The sequence below is a fragment of the Sphaeramia orbicularis genome, chromosome 12, assembly GCF_902148855.1.
Source record: "Sphaeramia orbicularis chromosome 12, fSphaOr1.1, whole genome shotgun sequence".
NCBI lineage: Eukaryota > Metazoa > Chordata > Actinopteri > Kurtiformes > Apogonidae > Sphaeramia > Sphaeramia orbicularis.
The window spans coordinates 12,050,933-12,070,849 of NC_043968.1; the positions used below are offsets into that span (position 1 = coordinate 12,050,933).

Below are 19,917 nucleotides of genomic sequence, written 5' to 3' on the forward strand. Positions count from 1 at the left end.
TTGCGTTCAGTATAATATGTCCTTTCACACCACTTTAATTTGATTTGAGATTTATATTAAGTAGGATTATTTGTAGGGGTGTTAGAAAATATTGGTTCTGCAATATATTGCAATATTTCATTTCACAATACTGTATCAATATTAAAAAGTACTGTTATCAATATTTTTAGGTATTTATTCAGATGCAGATATGGCGGAGGTTCATTTTTGGTTTTCTTTATTGTTTATGTGTTATTTATTATTATTACTTAACACTGTTTTATTAAATCTTAAAAGCACTTTTTACTGTCTGAGAGGCAGTTGTTCATTCCTTTGTTGGGATTGCACAAAAATAATGTTCTGATGTTAGTTCTGAACTAATAGAATATGAACATTTTGAACAGGATCTGAAACTGTAATGTCTGTAAAACACAAATGAAGTTTGAACACAGGAACATTTTGTGATATAGTATTAGATCACTGTTGGGATCAAATAAAAATGTGTTTCATATTTGTGCATATTTCTGGTGTAATTAAATTCTTCTGGGAAATAATCATTTTTAAAAAAGAAACGAACCAAAAATTGCCTTTTTAACAGTATCATGATATATTGTGATATATCATATCGTGATCCTAGTATTGTGATTTGTATCGTATTGCCAGATTCTTGCCGATACACAGCCCTAATTATTTCCATTCTGTCACAGAAGCCGTCTTCAAGTAGGGACGTAGCGATATGAAAATTTCATATCACGGTTATTGTGACCATAATTATCACAGCTATCATTGTTATCACGGTATTATTGAAATTGTGCTCAAAATGTTCAAAAAGTACTAATACACACACTCAAAAATTTTTAACTAAGTTGTACTCATTCATTCATTTTCTGAACCTGTTTTATCCTCACTAGGGTCACGGGGGTCGCTTGGAGCCTATCCCAGCTACTTCTGGGTGAAGGCGGGGTACACCCTGGACATTTCACCAGTTCATTGCAGGGCTGAACATACAGAGACAAACAATCACTCTCACATTCACACCTATGGACAATTTAGATTAACCAATTAACCTATCAGTGCATGTCTTTGGATGGTGGGAGGAAGCCGGAGTACCCGGAGAGAACCCACGCAGACACGGGGAGAACATGCAAACTCCACACAGAAAGGTCCCACCCCCCGTCGACTGGTGTTGGAATCGAACCCAGGACCTTCTTGCTGTGAGGCACGAATACTAACCACTGCACCACCTGTTGCCACCAAGTTGTATTTAAAAATACCAAGTTGTATTAAAAAAAAAATAATAATAATAATAGGCACAATGTACCTTCTGTTGCAGAAACATTCAAATATTAACCCTTAGTGCTCTGAGCCTATTTTGTCTGTTTTTCAGTCCTTTTGATTTTGCCTTTATATACTATATAAACAAATGTTTATTATACCCATGTTTGGTATCTTTTTTTTTTCAGCCCAACTTCATCGATCTCATCTGTCTATTATTTTTTTCACTTTAACCGACTATATCAACATAAAAGGCCAGAAAACACACACAAAAAAAAAAAAAAATCCGATTTGAAAAATGTATATAATTTATTGCATAAATAACACAAAGATGCTTAACAAACCTTTTCAAAGACTTTAAAAGTGAATATTGGTTCCAAATATTAGATATATCAATTCAAAATTGTAATAAATTAAAAATATACTCAAATATTTGACATAAAAGCAGATCTTTACATAGGGTTTTTTCCCCTAAAAGTGCGGTAATCAAACACGGTTATCATGATAATTAGAATTTAAACGCTAATACTAACCGTCGGCAATTTTACCGCGGTTTATCGTTATACCGCTAATCGTTACACTCCTATCTTCTGGTGACGCTGTACTCCGAAGATGAAAGCCTACATGTTGCACGATAAAAGGAAACTGGGTTAAAAGAGGAGCTCTTACACAGAACCTTAACGCTCAATATCCTGCAGCAGTACCACAGTGTCAGGAGCATCGCATGTTTCATTTGTTTAGGTGATTAATGAGCGCGCACTGATGGTGTGGGCTGCACAGAAAATTGAGTGCCTCCATCTTACCTATACAATACAATCATCTCTCTCATTTCACTCCACCCTCCCTTGAGCATATAAATTACGGCGTCTGACCAATTTTATGGATGGCGTGCATGCAATTAACACAAGAGTATATATACAAAAAAGAAGGATCATCATAGTCCAGGTACACTCGGATGAAAGTGTTTCCAGAATCTTAACAGTCATTTCCCGTTTTTTTTTTTTTTTTTTTATCTAAAGGACATATGCTCAAATTCATTAGGCCCACAGCACAAGGGCTCAGCAGAAATCGCAATTTACTAGTTCCAGCACAAATATTAACATTTCCAATCTGTTGTGTTGCGCTACAGCAAATAGAAACGACACGACTCGGAGAATGTTAATAAATCATGATTATGAAGCACCATTGGCTGCAGCGTCCCTCGCCAGCCAGCGAACAAACTCCATCCCAATTCTGTCTGTGGGCACACCCCTGCATGATGATACAAGTCGTTAGGTAATTATACAGCAATTAAGATTCTGATAGGAGAAACAGCAGGTTGGTACGCCCTCCCGGTGACAAATGATGAACAGGGTGTCTCTAATCGACTTACTTTGATAGCTCCCCTTGACCCGAACTTATGGATTTATGGATGCCTCCGCTGTTTGTTTGCTTTTCGTACGTTCTCCGAGACAACAGGCCTTCAAAAGATGTCGTGTCGTGACAGTGAAAGAGAGGGGCTAATTTTAACGACTTTTCTCTCCTGATCATCGGCTAATGATATTCAACCTGAGAGGACGCAACACTCAAGGTAGTTTTGACCTCAGAGGAGACTTTGTGTTCCATATTTAACACCCATTTATCATTTCGCACGTCACTCGTACCTTGTCAGTGTTTTTTTAAAGGAAAGGAAAGGAGTGTGTGAGTGTGTTTGCAGCGGAACTCCATTAAGATGCTAAACGCTGTTAAGCTCAACCTGATGAGTGTAAACCAACCCACTTTCATGATTAAACAGTTTAACAAGTTCATGAATTACTAATGACGTTTTCCTTCTGAGAACATAGCATATCTTATGTTCAGACCGCCCAGAAAACTCTGCACTCCTCACTGATGCTTGAAGTCTTTCTCATGAACGCATAAAAGAAACCGACTTTTTAGTTTTTTTGTTCCATCTCGCTTAACTTTTCCCCTCACGTCCTCTCTTTGATTTACACTGAAGTTATTGTCGGTGATAAGTCTTGTCCTGCATTAAAAGGCTTTCGTGAAAGGATGATGTGTTGGATATTGCATTAATAGGAACGGAAAAGCGAAAATGTAGGAAAGGGAAACTTGAGAGCAGTCTGCACAAAAGGGAGTCAAGGATGCTTAAAAGAAAGTCAAGGTGACTGAGGAAAGCAGGTGTGATCTGAGCTGGGAAAAAGAAGAAGAAGAAGAAGAAGAAGAAGGAGGAGGAGGAGGAGGAAGCAGAAGACAGCGAGAGGCTGAGTGGAGAGTCTAGGGAACAAGACGAGAACAAGTGTGTGTCTGTGTTTGAGAGAGAGGGAGAGAGACATCCAGATTGAGCTGAGACATAAGAGACACAGGAAATCTGCAAGCAAATTAGACATCATTAGCCAAGAGGCGGTTAACAAGTCTAATTAAGGGGGAGGCAGGCAGGCAGTGATACCAGACTTGCTTCCGGACCTCAGACACACACACACACACACACATATTCATGTAAACACACACACACACAGTCACAAACATGCACACACACACTCACACTCAGAGCCAGAGCTTCAGGCATCTCCTAACTAGGTCAGATCTGTGAGACTTTAAGTCTGAGGGTAGCAGAGATGGAAGAAGAGAGATATTGAGAAAAGATAAAAGACGGAGGGTGGGACCCTGGATGGGATAGTCGTCTGCTCTTGCTGAGATGGAAAGAGTTGTTTAAAAGCTGTGAGAACGAGATAGTATGAAAAACACTGAGGGGAGAAAAGGAGAGTAATTGCAAATAGCATGCGCTCGCTCTCCCATATAAATAACGGCGTAGAGGTTGACTTGTTTACAAAGCTAACAGCTGCTGTTTTACTTCTGTCATTTACGGAACGTTGCTTTTAGGGTTTTGGAGTCTGTAAGATTATCGCAGCTACTGTTATTATCTCCCATAAAGCTGTCAGGGGCATTAAATACACACTTCTAGTTTACCCGTCATTATAAAATTAGTCCTTCAAATAAATATATTTCTGTATTAATATAGTCATCCGGTTGTCGGTTTGAGTGATGGCTTGCCAATGTTCCTGAGGGATGACTCAGTTACAGTCTCTTGAAGTGATGATGAGTGAATGTCAGCTCAGGAAAGACAGAGAAATGTTTCAGTCAAACAGCCTGCGTCTCTTCATGTTCCCTCTGCTCTCTCAGAGCCACAGTGACAGAAAATATTGTCCCGACAACATCTGATGATCCTTCATCTGACGTTCTACTGGTAACGTCCACGACACTGACGACCAGGGTTGATTCACTGGAAAAAATCCAAATCTTTCCAAGTGTATTTTTTCTCATTTCTAGTCAAAATATCTCATCATTCTTAAAATTAGGGATGGGAATCGAGAACCTGTTCTTTTTGAGAACCGGATCCCAGTAGCTCGATTCCTTGGAATCATTTGCCTGCCTGCTTAATGATTCTGCTTATCGATTCCGCCTTCGTTGTGCATGCGCAATGACGTCACATGTACGCTGCATTGTTTTGGTCAGAACGTAGCCAACATGGTGTTGAGGCAGAAACGGTCTAAAAAGACGACACCAGGTCCAAACAGACGACACCAGGTCCACTGGAACACTGTCAAAGCTTCCATTTCTTCAAAAGGGTGGAATCCCTCCAATATGTTCAAACATTTGTCCACACCATGTGATTCATTTGCGGCACTTGTGAATCTAGCGGCAGAGTGAACACCAGGACGTCATCTGGGCCCAGTTCCGGTTCCGATGCGGGCAACAAATATCGTACCCCCTCAAATACAAGTTTCCGAAGGTAGGGGAAAGGAAATGAAGTGCACAACAACAGGAGACGGGCAGAGTCAAACCAGTATCACATCATGGAAATGCAGCAATAGAGGAATTAGTTAAGTGTCTTTAGTTTCACTTTCACTGTACCCACCCCCCCCCCCCCCCCAAACTGGGCCCAGCATCGTCTGTTCTTATTTGTCCATACTGTATATGTTACATTTTCTGTGCAGAGATGAAAATATAAAAGAATGTTAATGCAAACACACCCCTTTGTACTCTTTTATTCCCTCACCCAATGAGAATCAATAAGGAATCGGATTGATAAGCAAAATCAATAATGGAATCAGAATCGTTAATTTCTTCCATCCACACTTAAAATAAGACATAATCACCTAAAGAGTGACTTTTCAGTGAGATATAAGAACTTATTTTTAGACAATAGATCTGGAATACCTTATTTCAAGAAATCTTACCAAGATCATTTTCACTTGTTCCATTGGCAGATTTTTTTTTTTTGCTTGAATTAAGCAAAAAAATCTTGAATTAAGCAACAAAATCAGCCAATGGAACAAGTGAAAATTATCTTGATCTCGATTTACTGGTGAACCAATGTTGTAGAAGATGACAGGTTTTCCACGGTAACTACGGAGCCTTTGAGCGTCCAAATGGGTCATATCTGACGACCATGAAAAGATGACAAACTGTATTTTACACCAGTTATTTACATGTATTGATAGGGTTTGTGGATCATCTTAATTCAAGGTTTGTTTTACTTACTTCAAGCAAAAAAAATCTGTCAATGGAACAAGTGAAAATTATCTTGGTAAGATTTCTTGAAACAAGATTTTCAAGATCTATTGCTTAAAAATAAGTTCTTATATCTCACTGAAAAGTCACTCTTTAGGTGATTATGTCTTATTTTAAGCGTGATGAGATATTGTGACTAGAAATGAGAAAAATACACTTGCTAAGATTTAGATTTTTCAGTGTGTGTTTCCACTTTTTAAATCACACTGACAACAGAAACTATGCAAATGACCCTGATTAAAAGTTGACACACCCTAGGTCTTAATCCTCTGTATTGGTGTCTTTAACATCAGTAACAGCTTGAAGTCTTTTGTGGCAGTTGTGGATGAGGGACTTTATTTTCTCAGATGGTACAGCTTCCCATTCTTCTTGGCAAAATACCTTCAGTTCCTTTAAGACAGTGGTCCCCAACCTTTTTTGACTCATAACCCCATTTTAACATCACAAATTTCTGGTGACCCCAGACATTCAAAACAGAGACTTTTTTTTTTTTGGCTAAAATTAATTTGTTTTTGATCATGTAATAGTTTTCTCTATTATGTTGCAAATAAACATTAATTTTAGACCACATTTAGTCTATATAATGTATATTATTCTGGATGAAGGCAGAAAAGCCAGGTGTAGATTACTGCACAAAGTGAGAATTTGATTTTCCTTGGTCAGGATATGTACAGTCAGTCCAGCTTGGATTTTCAAGGCTGACAATTAATACTGAACAAACAAGAACTCAAACTATGAATTATGAAAGAGCTGCAGCATCTGAAACTGACCACAATGAACATTTGACAGATAAACAGAACCACAGTGCTGCAGTTTCAGACTCACAGTTTGTCATGTTTTTACGGATTGGGATTGTCTCTCTCAATTCATCATATATATATATATATATATATATATATATATATATATATATATATATATATATATATATATATACATATATATATATATATATATATATATTTTTTTTTTTTTTTTTTTTTTTTTTATCAGAAAGTTTTTGGTTTTATTTTTATCAATAACTAGAAATTTCAGGTGACCCCACATGGGGTCCCAAAAGGTTGCAAAACGCTGCTTTAAGATTTTGGGTTTTCTTGCACAAACTGGATCTGCATCTTTGAGCACCTAGAAAAGCACTCTATAAAACCAATTTATTACTATTATTATTATTATTATTATTATTATTATTATTATTATTATTATTATCATTATTTATTCATTCATTCATTCATTCATTCATTATCTGAACCCGCTTTATCCTCACTAGGGTCGTGGGGGTCGCTTGGAGCCTATCCCAGCTACTTATGGGCGAAGGCGGGGTACACTCTGGACATTTCGCCAGTTCATCTCAGGGCTGAACATATGGAGACAAACAGTCACTCTCACATTCACACCTATGGGCAATTTAGATTATTATTATTATTATTATTATTATTATTATTAATTATTATAATTAAAATAAATTAATTAAATTATAAAAATAAATTAATAATAATAATAATAATAATAATAATAATAATAATAATAATTTTGGACCATCACTCCTACATTTGTGAAAGAAAAGCATTACACTTTTTGGGTAGGGGAAAATGTGACTAAACCATCAAATCTGATAAAAGTGATTTAAATGTTGAGCCACAGTGAAAGAGGAATGGATTAGAATCATAAAAGAAATATACCCTAAACCTCATTCCTGGAGGAAGACGACTCATTTTGATACAGCAGCTCCTCAACACATCCACATATCCACATAAACAGTATATGTATGAGTAAAACAGCCCCCTGTAGTGAGTATGCAGATGATTCCTTCTACTTTAATCTGTGTCACCTTCCCTTAAGGGAGGCCAATCTGTCAATTACTTTACAGACAGTAGCACCGTGGCTTTAATATGAACACATACACATGACACAACAGCAGCTTCTCTCACTGCAGTTCAAACAGAGGACAGAGGTTGACTAAACCACCTGAAACGCTCGAAAAAACATCAGTTAACTCCTGCCTAACAACATAAACAGTGATCTACTTTCAAAGCAGCAAGAATGACGACTGGTGATGATGATTATGTGTTGGTATTGAGTGGTAGAATTGAAGAAATGTGTCACATGTCCTGGTTTAAGCCAGGTACCTACACCAGTACTGTGTCTAAATGACTCTGGAGTTGGGGGAAAGGTGGGAGGGATGTGGTGGATCAGACCATTTTTGAGGCGGGGGGGTGGGGGTGGGGTGCTGCTGTGTTTTTGTTGTTATTACATTTCAATCATGTACTGTATTGTCAGGCGTCGACGGTTATGTTGATTTTTTTAGGAGTTTTTGGTCTGTTCCTGTTTTATTTTGGTGAGGGTGTTTGCTTTCCTGTTTTTGTCTGCACGCTGTCAGTCTTGTCTTTCGTTCATTCCCCTTCATTGTTTGCACCTGGTGCTCCCCTCGTTATTGTCCACACCTGTCTCTGATCCCTGCCTCCCTTATATATTCTCCCTGCTTCCTTTGTCTTTTGTCAGTGCGTCCTTGTCTGTGATCTAGTGAAGAGCCTCGTCTGATTAATACCTAGTATCTTGTTTTTTTGAACCGCATGTTTTTCTTCCTCGGGTTTTTAGTTTGTAAAAGGTACGTTGTACTTCTCTTTAAGTTTAATAGAGTTTTTGAGCACGTTGTGCTTCACCTTTGTTTATCCATTTTTGTGCTTGGAGAACTTTGTTAAATAAATCTTTTTTTTTGACCACTGACCAACAAGTCTCGTTGCATTTGGGTCCACACCAAGAGTCGTGTCTTAACACTGTATATGGTTTTGACATTTTTCTAGCTTGTTAGAAACTGACAAAAAAAAAAAAAAAAATCCATCTCTTAGATTTTAGGGGTGCTAGAATTCAATTGGGGGGGGCAGGCTACAAACACCACTGCTGACTATTTTATCAGACTGTAATTACAGATAGATAGATAGATAGATAGATAGATAGACTTTATTAATCCCCAAGGGGAAATTCAAAATGCAGTGTGTAATAGCTAAGTTAAATATGGTATATGTTGCAGTGGCAGATGCAGAAAAAATGGAAGTGTGTGTGTGTGTGTGTGTGTGGGGGGGGGGGGGGGGATGGTGGGGTCCAGGGTTAGAGCCCCAGTGAGGGTTCAAGGGGGTGAAGCAAAGCAAAAAAAAATACTTCAAATCACATAAAACCATATATATACACACACACACATATATATATATATATATATATATATATATATATATATATATGTGTGTGTGTGTGTGTGTATATAGGTATAGGCCTATGGTCGACAACTGTGTGACTCACTCAATCACTGTCTGCGTTCAAACAGGTTTAATATTCAGTCCATGCAGTTCTATAGTTCCTACAGTATAATAATACATTCCATGCCTTCTGTTTGTTTTCATGCAGACCCAAATGATGCTTGAACAGACAGTTGTCTCTTCCTGGTTAGACTTGACTCTTGTTTAGATTTACCATATAAACCCTTGTCATAAAAACATGTGCAGTAGATCAGCCTCCAATAAAAGCGATAGGAGAGGGTTCGTGCATGTACATTTGCACTATATGTGCTTTTAGAGCTGATTTGGTCATTAATCACCGAGAACTAATTCACTGCAAAAGTCTGTTTTATTCAGGGCATTGCAACTCTGGAATAATTTGCCAAAAAGGCTGAGGGACTCACCTAATTTACACGTATTTAAAAGAACACTAAAATCTAGGGTGAACCATATGTGAATGGATGTGTTAAGTGTTATTTATTACTCCTGCATTGTCACTGTATTTATTGGGAATGATGATGTACCAATGTTTGATGACTTTTTAACTGGGACCCCAGGAAGACTAGCAACGACTACGGTGGAAGCTAATGGAGATCCCCAATAAACAATGAACAATAAACTGCCATATTTGAGTTATTGTACGGAAGTATGGGGTAACACACATATGAGTAACACAAAGCCATTGTTTTTATTAAAAAAAAAAAAAGAGCAATAAGAATCATGTAGAATGTTAATGTCAAGGAACATACAAATGAATTGTTTATTAACCCTTTCATGCATGAATTGTGAGAACCTGAGTCAAGATTTATTTTTTGAGTGTTTTTAATTCCTCCTTAGCCGTGAAAAAAACAATGTGATCAAGTTTGTTTTTTTTTTCTATGGACTTACAAAAATATCCATGCATTTAATTTTTGAAGTAAAGAAACGTGTTTAAAACCCAATATCAGGAAGTGATATGAAAACAATGAAATAAAAACATTTTTAATGTTGCTAATCTGATGTCTTCTCACATTTTAACATATTCTAATGCTAGTGATCACTCACTTCATGGAGATAATATGCAAAAAAAAAAACTTTTTGTCTGACAAATAACAATTGATTTACATTCAAACATGTCACTGCAGATCAGGTTTATCAAGAACAGCACAGTTACAGTAATGGTCTGAATGTCAGTGTATGGGATGATGCATGAGCATCCACTGTATTGGCTGATATGGAACTGAAACAACAAAACCCATGAATATAGAAGAGAACAGCTGGAGAATAACTGTCCACTGGAGTGACCTATGCATGAAAGGGTTAAATCAGGATTGTTTAAATTTAAAGAGTTAGTTGAATTAAGGACATTGTTGATTGTGTTTCCAGTGAGAAACTGACTTTTGCCTCCAAATTTGCATTATTTATTAGAGTATTTGTTTTAGCATCGCAGGATGAAAAACTTAGAAGGCGGTTTAATTTTAAACAGCAAAAGGATTCAGACTAATGTGAAGTAAATGTATATTTGTGTTGTTGGTGTCAGAATGTGGAATTCTTTGGCAATGGAAGAGAAGAGCTGTACAAATATTTTTCAGTTTAAGAGGTTATATAAGGAGAGAACAGAAAAGCTTTGTAAAAGCATGTAATGAAATAATTTTACTTATGGAATTTGGATTTGTTTTATTTAGGGATGCACCGATACCACTTTTTTCCAGACCAAGTACGAGTACGAGTACTTACATTTGAGTACTTGCCGATACCGAGTACCGATACGAGTACTTAATAATCCCATTCCAGTTCTTAGTTCCTTTTGTAAATGTGCTTTATTGTCGTTGTCATTAGTCTGACTGGAACAAAGTGCTGCTACTGACATTTAATGTGTTGGAATGAGCGTTTGTCAATTAATCCACCAGGGGGCGCCGCTCTGAATTAACCATACTGGACAAATACCACGAAGAAGAGTAAAGTTTTTTTGAGAAGAAGAAGAAGAAAGTCAGTAATAACAAACATGTAGACGACAGAGGTAACACTAATGTGATACAAATATTGCAGTGTTTTCACTGGTAAGGTTTAAAAGTTTAGCTTCAGCAGGAAGAGAAAAGACAAATGAGTGATAAGTTTCGTTTTCACTTCCGCTGGTGGCGGTCCGCACCACTCCGTACTCCCGCTGGTATTCTCCGTCTGGGTACGCATCCACCAACACCTGGAAAATGGATGGAATGTACGCAGAGGACGGACAGAATGTTCCGTCCGTATCTGTCTGTGTCTTTAATGTTACTTTCAGTCAGCGTTACTTTTATCACTGTCATTTATTTGGTTTAATCTCCACACTCGTCACACTCCACACACATTATTCCACCGCCGCATACCTGCTCCACTGAACTGTGAATGTCACACAGCCGTAAGTGGTATCGGTGCATTTGTATCGGATTACTTTTATGAGCACGAGTACGAGTACACACACTGAGTATCGGAGCCGATGCCCAATACTGGTATCGGAGCATCCCTAGTTTTATTTTCATTGACTATCATGTAAACTGTTTACTGTAATAGCTGTAATGGCAACGTATCTGATGTAAGCAGATGTTTGAAGAAAGGGGCGGGCGTTATAAGTTTTCTTCATCCTGCCTCCGTCCTAAATGAAATGAAATGAAAACTCCGAGGTACATGTTAACAGATAGCTCAGTAAGTAACATAACCTAACATCTAGGCGGCATTCTGACGTAGAGGTGTTCAGTCATAATCCCACCAAAGGAAGCAGGAGACCTGGATTCAAATCCTGGAAAGAGCGTTTATATCCTGTTCAACATTTTACATGTTCAAATGGGGGGGGGCGCAGCGTCGGTAGGTAAATCCACCATTGTGTTGTATGTAAACGAACTTAAATAGACTACCTGACTGAAGCTCAGCTAATTCAAACTTTTCTATTTGCTAACTACCATCTTCTTTTCCATTTCTTTGTTTTTTTTAATGTCAGTTCGATCTCACCTCGAACCTTTTCCAGCAGCATCAGAAGGAATCTTTTTGTCGCCCTGTTAAACTCAGCATTTTTACAGCCCATAGTGAGATAGATAGCTAACTGGACAAATATTTTCTAAAATAAATAAGACATGAGAATGACCCAGAGGTCCGGGAGGAAATGTTTTGGTTTTTTTTTAGTCTTTTAAGTATTTATTATAAATACTACGAGCCACAATTAAACATAATGTGGATGACTGATGCTTTCCTTTTGAGAGTATTTCAGTGTTTTTTCATTTATACTCAAAAAGCTGTGACTGACTGAAATAATCGAAACAGAAATATGTGATAGTGATCAGAATTGATGCAGCAGTGTCCAGGATATAGATATTTTTATAAAGGTCAAGCTGCAAATAGACTAAATTTTGTTACAGTGGAGCGCTGAGAACACCTTTAGTGGACCCTCCTTGACTGGTAAAAACTCAGCTCTTTTAAAATCCATGGCCAGTTACTATTGTAGGCTTTTTATTATTCTATATCTGCAGTCTGTAAGCTATGACAGTGTAATGATATCATGGATGTGTGTGTCTTCTCAGGAGAGCAACAGAAAATATTGTAAAATGGTTTCTTCACTGTGTATTGTACTAAACGTAGTATAAAAAAAAATTGTGGAGTTTAACCTTTTATCGTTCACCAATAGAAATACTGTGAAATTCCAAATGTTAACCTTAGTGTGTTATTGGAGGACATAAACAAGAATGTGTTACTTTTAGGGCTGGGCGATATGGCAAAAAAATCATGTCATGATAATTTTTTTCATATCAGACAATATTGATATAAATCAAATCACTGTTTTTGTCCAGCTTAAATTTTCCGTTAGTCATAAGTTAGTTGTGAAGACATCAGAAGGTTATTTTTGATTTAAATATGATTTATTTTCTGTCAGTGGTTGAACATGACAGATGTGCTGAAGAACATTATACCGCTGTTTCAGAAAATTAAAACAGGTACATATATTTAAAACTAAAAGCAGGTAAAAGATTTCAAGTTTTAAAAGAGAAAACAAACAAAACAGACCATCTTCACCAAACAATGTCTGGGGTATATATTTGGAGGTTCGTTCTGTAACTGCCATAACGGATGTAAACCGAAAATGAAACTTAACATGCTTTGAATGTTCGACTCCCGGCTTCTATGCCTCTGTTGTACACCGGAATCAAAACAATTTGCACCCTACTTTCCAGTAACCTAGTCACCAGAGTTCTTGGTCGAATTTTCTCCCAAGGGAACACTCATTACCTCCTGCTGCAGCTCAAGTACAGGGTGACACAAAAAAACAGGAACTTTTTAACAATCCAATAAAACCAAGAGTGATGGAAGAAAAATATTTTATTCATAGTAATTGAAACCTTAAAACATGCCATTTAAGAAACAATGATGGAATTTTCATTTTTTAAAAATTCCTTCCTGTAGATGGCGTCCTCCTGTACGAATGCATTCTTGAAATCTGCTGTTGAGATTCCTCATTGACCGCTGCAACATCTCAGCTGGGATACTGTGAATTTCATCCTGAATTCTCTGTTTTAACTCATCCAGAGTTCTTGGTCGAGTCGTGTACACTTTGCTCTTGAGATAGCCCCACAAGAAAAAATCACAAACGGACAAATCTGGCGATCTCGGGGGCCAGGGAACGAATCTTGAGATCACACAGTTACCGAACAATTCTCGCACAGCCGCCATTGGTTACTAAAATGGGGGTGTGTTTACTTGCTCGAGGTCACTGTCTCGCAGTGCTGCCACTTGCTCATGTCTGCCAATACGCACTTCAAAAATTCCCGTTTTTTTGGGTCACCCTGTAATTTTTAAAAAATGAAAATTCCATCATTGTTTCTTCAATGGCATGTTTTAAGGTTTCAATTACTACGAATAAAACATTTTTCTTCCATCACTCTTGGTTTTATTGGATTGTTAAAAAGTTCCCGTTTTTTTTGTGTCACCCTGTATTAGCATGTATGCTGCGGCTGCTCTTACGCCGGTGCTGTGTGCATCAACCTAACTTGCCGTGGCTCTAGCGTGATTGGTTCGATGCGGTGCTACTTAATTACGATTGGCTGTTCTTATGTCTGTCAAAACATGGACCAATGAATTTCGTTGAAACTGTATCGAGCATGTCTCATATTTCTATTTAGGAAAAGTTATTTCGCGATATATATTGTTATCGTTGTATCCCCCAGCCCTACTTACTTTTGTGAAATTTTACAAAATGTTTTATTGTTTATGTCGAAAATCAAGGTCAATAAAGTTACCGTATTTGGTTCCTTACCCATATGTGACAAAAAAAAATAAAATCCAAGAAGTATATTTTAAAAATACAAGAAACACTCATGTAAGGTGAAAAGAACATCCCTTTTAGAACATTAGACCAACATAAGTGCTGATCCAGACCCCCTGGACCTTACAGACCCTGGAGACCACATTGGACCTCAGATTGTTGCCTCACTATAACTCACTAATTTTCAACCTTGGAGTCAGGACCCCATGTGGGGTCGCCTGGAATTCAAATGGGGTCACCTGAAATTTCTAGTAATTGATAAAAAATTACAAAAAAAACCTTATTAATAAAAAGTATATGGTGAGTTGAGAGACACAATCATAATCCATAAAAGACATGACAAACTGTGAAGCTGAAACTGAAGCACTGTGGTTCTGTTTATCTGTCAAATGTTCATTGTGGTCAGTTTCAGATGCTGCAGCTCTTTCATAATTCATAGTTTGAGTTCTTGTTTGTTCAGTATTAATTGTCAGCCTTGTAAATCCAAGCTGGACTGACTACATATCCTGACCAAGGAAAATAAAATTCTCCCTTTGTGCAGTAATCTACACCTGGCTTTTCTGCCTCTGTCCATAATAATCTACATTATATAGACTAAATATCATCTAAAATTAACGTTTATTTGCAACATAGTATAGCAAACTATTACATGATCAAAAACAAATTAATTTTAGCAAAAAAACGTCTGGGGTCACCAGAAATTTGTGATGTTAAAATGGGGTCATGAGACAAAAAAGGTTGGGAAGCACTGCTGTAACTGCTGCTGTCACTGTCTTATAATGTATGCAGAAATGACCAAAAATAGTCACTTGCCTGATAGAGGGTTAATATTTATTTACAAAGTGTGTGTTTTTTACACTTTCATAGACTTTGGTATTTCAACAGCCGTAAAAAAAAAAAAGAAAAAAAAAAGAAAAAGAAGATAAATGTTTGAGGTGAAGTGGCACCAAAGCCCTTAATGCCTGTGTGACATTTGCAGTTTCGTATTTGTCAAAGATAAATGTTTTACTTACCGGTCTCTGGATGACATGTTCCATGATGGTGGCAGTTGCATGGCACACACGCTGAGAGCGGCCCTCTGCCAGCCTCTTCCCTGGTGAATCCCGGGGCGCACTGTTCACAAAATTGGCCTGCAAATCCCAGAGGACAGGAGCAGTATTCTACCCATGGGGCGGGGGGGCCGGCGGCAGCGCTGGAGATGAAAGCGGAGGTCAGGGTTACCCCCGCGAGCTGTGATGTGTCTGGCGAGGAAGAGATAGAAAAGAAAGGAAGAGCACTTTGTCAAAGCGGTGCTCACAAAGGTCAGTGGTAAACTGATAATTGTAGCCTCAGATGTCGGTTCAAGTTTTTTGAAGCACCTGCTTTTCTCTGCATTAATGCGAATATGAGTGTGTTGTTGGGGGGGGGGGGGGGGGGGGGGGGGATGTATCTCATTAACCCTTTCATGCATAGTGGTCACTAAAGTGGACATCTATTTTACAGCTGTTCTCTTATATATTCATGGATTTTGTTGTTTTAGTTCAATATCAGCCAACACAGTGGACGCTTATGCACCGTCCAATACACTGTAATTAGTAGTAGTAGTAGTTATTTATTCATCCATTTAACAGAACATGATATATACATGCATACAGTTTGGATTTCTATATTAACGCTCCGGTAACCGGGTGCGCCTTTTAGGCACACTTTGCACTTCGTGTTAACAAACTTCATATTATTTTTCACAATTTAAATAAGATTAGAATTCAAAAGTGGTTCATTTTTGCATGATCTTTAAAATTCTGGCCACCAACTAAAATGTGCACATTGTAAACAAAAGAAAATTACAAGACTAGCATCTGTCTCCCAAGTGTGCCTAAAACGCACTATTTCTTCCATTTGATATGTATGATTAGGGCTGACCTTGATTTACAAAAATAAAATCAAATTAGAGCAGGAAAATAAATCAATATATAATATTTAATAGTTGGATTTATAGGTGTGCCTTTTTGGCACGCTTGGTGACAGATGTTAGTATTTTTGAACATTTGACCTCATGCCAAAAATAATAATGCAAATTAACTATGCAAAATAATCATTGACATATGCCAGGCTGCAAAAATCAAATATGTAATCCACTTTTTATGTAGTATATTGAAAAAGATTATTTTTTGTGTTTTTTGCATCAAAAAAAAAAAGGTTTGTTTACATTACAAACACGGGATTTAAAGGGTTAAAAAATGTGACAATTATTGAGTATTTGGTATTTTTATTTACGGCTCAAGTTGATGAAATAGAAAAAAGTGTAAAAGAATTAAAAACAAACTGTATGAAATTTTTTTGACATTTTTCCACAAGTGTGCCAAAAAGGCACACTTGGTGCTTAGTAAGGACCTTACTGGACGGGATACCGGAGGGTTAAACATGGGTGAAAAGGTGTAGGCTGAAGTAGCAGCTTATTTATGCCTTCCCTATTTACAAGAAGAAAAGTTGCAGAAATAAAACAAGATAACAAGATGGCACAGTTTTAAACAATCATATAATAAAACAAATAATATAATCTAAGCAAAATCTTAGATTCATACTGATAATGGCTTACTTTATCCTAATAATAATTCATACCATTACAGTAACTGTGCTGTTCTTAACTGCACTAACATGTTTGAGTGTAAATCAGTTGCTTGTTATTGTTACTAGACTGTAATTAACAGTTTTTTTTTTTGTTTGTTTTTTTTAAACAGAAAGGTTTTTTTGTATATTATCTCCATGAAGTGAGTAATAATTAGTATTACAGTATGATAAAATGTGAGAAAACATCAGATTAGCAGCATTAAAAATGTTTTTATTTCATAGTTTTCACACAGTATATCAGTAAATACATGTTTCTTTGCTTCAAAAATTAAACACATGGTATCGGGCTGAGCGGACATTTTTGGAACTCCATGAAAAATAGCATCATCTCATAAACAGCAATTCATACCATTATTGTAACTTTGCTGTTCTTGATTGGTTCTTGAGTGGAAATCAATTGTTAAATTTATTTTTTTTGCATATTATCTCCATGAAGTGAGTAATAACTAGTATTAGAATATGTTATAATGTGAGAAAACATCAGATTAGCTGCATTAAACATGGTTTCATTTCACTGTTTTCATATTACTTTATGATATTGGGTTTTAAATACATGTTTCTTTGCTTCAAGAATAAAATTCATGGTGTAGCTGAGTGGACATTTTTGTAACTCCATGAAAAACAGGTTGATTTAAAAAAAAAAAAAAAAAAAAAAAATTCAATCACATTGTTTTTTTTTTCATGCCTAAAGAGGAATAAAAACACTCAGGAAAAAAAAAATCTTGATTAAGGTTCTCATAATTCATGCATGAAAGGGTTAAATAGTGGGTTATTAGCATTTGTAGCAGTGTCATCCCTCCTCCTCTGTCTGATTACAGGTTCTGGCCTTTGTTTACAGTTTACAGTCTTCACTCTTTCTCCGTCACATGCACACACACACACACACGCACATCCACATCCACATCCACAAAATAACAGATTTATCCACCCACACATCCGTAAATGCCACACTTAATGCTCACTTGCACACGCACGTGGACACACATGTGCCCACACACGTACACTTGTCACCCAGGGAATCTTTGATATAGCAAATGAATAAATCACTGCAGCAGAGCAAGGCGAGAAGAAAAGAAGACAGGAGACTCGGTGGAGGTATGTCAGATGTGCAGTTCCTGTGGGGTTTCAAAATTCCTCTCTCCTCTCATGAATAGTGATGGGGCCAGGCCATCCTGAACCGAATCCTTTTCACCCTTTAGTCTCTAAACCTCTGCCACAGAACACAAAATTACTTTTGTTCCTGGTTCATTACTGTGTCTGAGCTCTCTGCAGAAAATGGATGGAGGGATAAAAAATGGTTAGAAAAATGATAGATAGATAGATAGATAGATAGATAGATAGATAGATAGATAGATAGATAGATAGATAGATAGATAGATAGATAGATAGATAGATAGATAGATAGATAGATAGATAGATAGATAGATAGATAGATAGAACGTCAAAGTATAGTGGAAAATATTAAGTTTAATAATTTTCTAATTACATTATTCATTGGATGGATGGATGGATGGATGGATGGATGGATGGATGGATGGATGGATGGATGGATGGATGGTTGGGAGGCAGGTAGGATGGATGGATGGATGGATGGATGGACGAGTAGAATGGATGGATGGATGGATGGATGGATGGATGGACGGATGGGTAGAACAGATGGATGGATGGATGGATGGATGGATGGATGGACGGATGGGTAGAACAGATGGATGGATGGATGGATGGATGGATGGATGGATGAGTAGAACAGATGGATGGATGGATGGTAGGTGCGATGGATGGATGGATGGATGGATGAGTAGAACAGATGGATGGATGGTAGAACAGATGGATGGATGGATGGACAGACGGGTAGAACAGATGGATGGATGGATGGATGGATGGACTGATGGATGGATGAATGGATGGATGGATGGTAGAACAGATGGATGGATGGATGGATGAGTAGAACAGATGGATGGATGGATGGATGGATGGGTGGATGGATGGATGGATGGATGGATGAGTAGAACAGATGGATGGATGGTAGAACAGATGGATGGATGGATGGTAGGTAGGATGGATGGATGGATGGATGGATGAGTAGAATAGATAGATAGATAGATAGATAGATAGATAGATAGATAGATAGATAGATAGATAGATAGATAGATAGATAGATAGATAGATAGATAGATAGATAGATAGATAGATAGATAGATAGATAGATAGAACGTCAAAGTATAGTGGAAATATTAAGTTTAATAATTTTCTAATTACATTATTCATTGGATGGATGGATGGATGGATGGATGGATGGATGGATGGATGGATGGATGGATGGATGGGAGGCAGGTAGGATGGATGGATGGATGGATGGATAGGTAGAATGGATGGATGGATGGATGGATGGATGGATGGACGAGTAGAATGGATGGATGGATGGACGAGTAGAATGGATGGATGGATGGATGGATGGATGGGTAGAACAGATGGATGGATGGATGGATGGATGGTACGTAGGATGGATGGATGGATGGATGGATGAATGGATGGATGGATGGATGGATGGATGGATGGTAGAACAGATGGATGGATGGATGGATGGATGGATGAGTAGAACAGATGGATGGATGGATGGATGGATGGATGAGTAGAACAGATGGATGGATGGATGAGTAGAACAGATGGATGGATGGTAGGTAGGATGGATGGATGGATGAGTAGAATAGATGGATGGGTAGGTTAGATAGATAGATAGATAGATAGATAGATAGATAGATAGATAGATAGATAGATAGATAGATAGATAGATAGATAGATAGATAGATAGATAGATAGATAGATAGATAGACTGCATAACGAGGGAAAACCAGGAGTAAGAGAGTGAGGGGTGAAAACGTGTGTGAACTGGAGGACAGGATGGACCTGGAGTTGGAACCAGTCCTGCTCCGTCCATTTCTGCAGCTCTGATGAAACCCGGTTCAT

At 37.5% G+C, this 19,917-nt stretch overlaps 1 protein-coding gene across 1 annotated transcript in view; it reads right to left on the reverse strand.

The window, feature by feature from the left end:
- The window catches only part of LOC115430264 (laminin subunit gamma-1-like), a 312,548-nt gene that overhangs the window by 23,052 nt on the left and 269,579 nt on the right, over positions 1-19,917 (reverse strand). The window contains exon 12 of the mRNA XM_030150206.1: positions 15,354-15,581. Coding sequence (XP_030006066.1) covers positions 15,354-15,581 — 228 coding nt within the window. The remainder of the gene's footprint in view (positions 1-15,353; positions 15,582-19,917) is intronic.